Source organism: Odontomachus brunneus, unplaced genomic scaffold, assembly GCF_010583005.1.
Source record: "Odontomachus brunneus isolate Ranch 3 - 2012 unplaced genomic scaffold, Obru_v1 Obru_scaffold_238, whole genome shotgun sequence".
Lineage (NCBI taxonomy): Eukaryota > Metazoa > Arthropoda > Insecta > Hymenoptera > Formicidae > Odontomachus > Odontomachus brunneus.
In genome coordinates this window covers 249,606-250,766 of record NW_022639688.1, presented here as the reverse complement: position 1 = coordinate 250,766, position 1,161 = coordinate 249,606, and the positions used below count along the sequence as shown (strand labels likewise).

Sequence of the window (1,161 nt, the reverse complement as noted above, 5' to 3'; positions counted from 1 at the left end):
GTGTTAGGGAGTAGGGGACGAGGCTTGAATCCAGCCAATCAGCGTATTTTAATTGATCAGCTGGTCAATTAAAAAACCGGGAGGGCAGTATGCGTTGATTGGCTGGATTCAAGCCTCGTCCCTTACTCCCTAACACCATCTACACAAAGGAGGGGGGGGGGGAAGGGGACATATAAGGACAACATTTACCCAAGGGAGCTCAGTATCAGAGTTCTCAGCCCTGATGATGCAAACTGCAACGTTTGCGAAACGTCGGCACATTGCTGATTCAAGACACGGCTCCTTTCCGGAAGCTATACCTAGACATTATATCGATGGCCGTGAAAGCCTCAAATCTAGTATAATCATTACTATTTATTTGTATACTATCATTTACTATTTATTTGTAATATTTCTACAATTTTATTATATTCATACATGATTAGCAACAAGAATGAAACACCTTCTTTAATATAATACCTACTTCTGTGGAACATTAATTGTGACTACAACGTAATACAGTTTTTATCGATATAAATGATCAGCATGAATGTTACTAGCAATTTCAGATTCCCATTTATCTCCATTATTCAAGAGCTTTTCTTTATTATATAACATTTCTTCATGAGTTTCAGTTGAAAATTCGAAGTTTGGGCCCTAAAACAATTTTTTTTAACATGTAAATAAATATATGTTTACATATTTGCACGTTATCTATCTATGTTTTTGTTTTTATTATTTATCTTTTTTATATATTATTGATAGAATTTGTATACCTCGACAATAGCATCAACAGGACAAGCTTCTTGACAAAAACCACAATAAATACATTTAGACATATCAATATCATATCTTGTAGTACGTCGAGATCCATCTACTCTTTCTTCTGCTTCAATTGTAATAGCTTGTGCAGGACATATTGCTTCGCATAATTTACAAGCAATACATCTTTCTTCTCCAGAAGGATATCTCACAAAAGATTTAATATTATTAGTTTGAAGTATAGAAGTATTTAAATCTCTATGTTATTCTTTTTTATAGACATTTAATATCTATGGCTTGGTTTACATCGTGCATTTGATACGCATACTAAATAGTAACTTTCTGTTAAATAATCTTAATATTGACGATATATATAAACAACGGTATATTAAGCTGGTATAATATTCATCAGCAAAACGC

The 1,161-nt window shown here is 33.1% G+C and overlaps 1 protein-coding gene across 1 annotated transcript in view; it reads right to left on the bottom strand.

The window, feature by feature from the left end:
* Positions 1 to 378: 378 nt before the first annotated feature.
* The window catches only part of LOC116852601 (NADH-ubiquinone oxidoreductase subunit 8), a 2,757-nt gene continuing 1,974 nt past the window's right edge, over positions 379 to 1,161 (bottom strand). Inside the window, exons 3-4 of the mRNA XM_032833120.1 lie at positions 756 to 948; positions 379 to 636 (exon numbers count right to left, since the gene is read on the bottom strand). Of these exons, the coding sequence (XP_032689011.1) occupies positions 505 to 636; positions 756 to 948 (325 nt within the window). The 3' untranslated portion in view covers positions 379 to 504. The remainder of the gene's footprint in view (positions 637 to 755; positions 949 to 1,161) is intronic.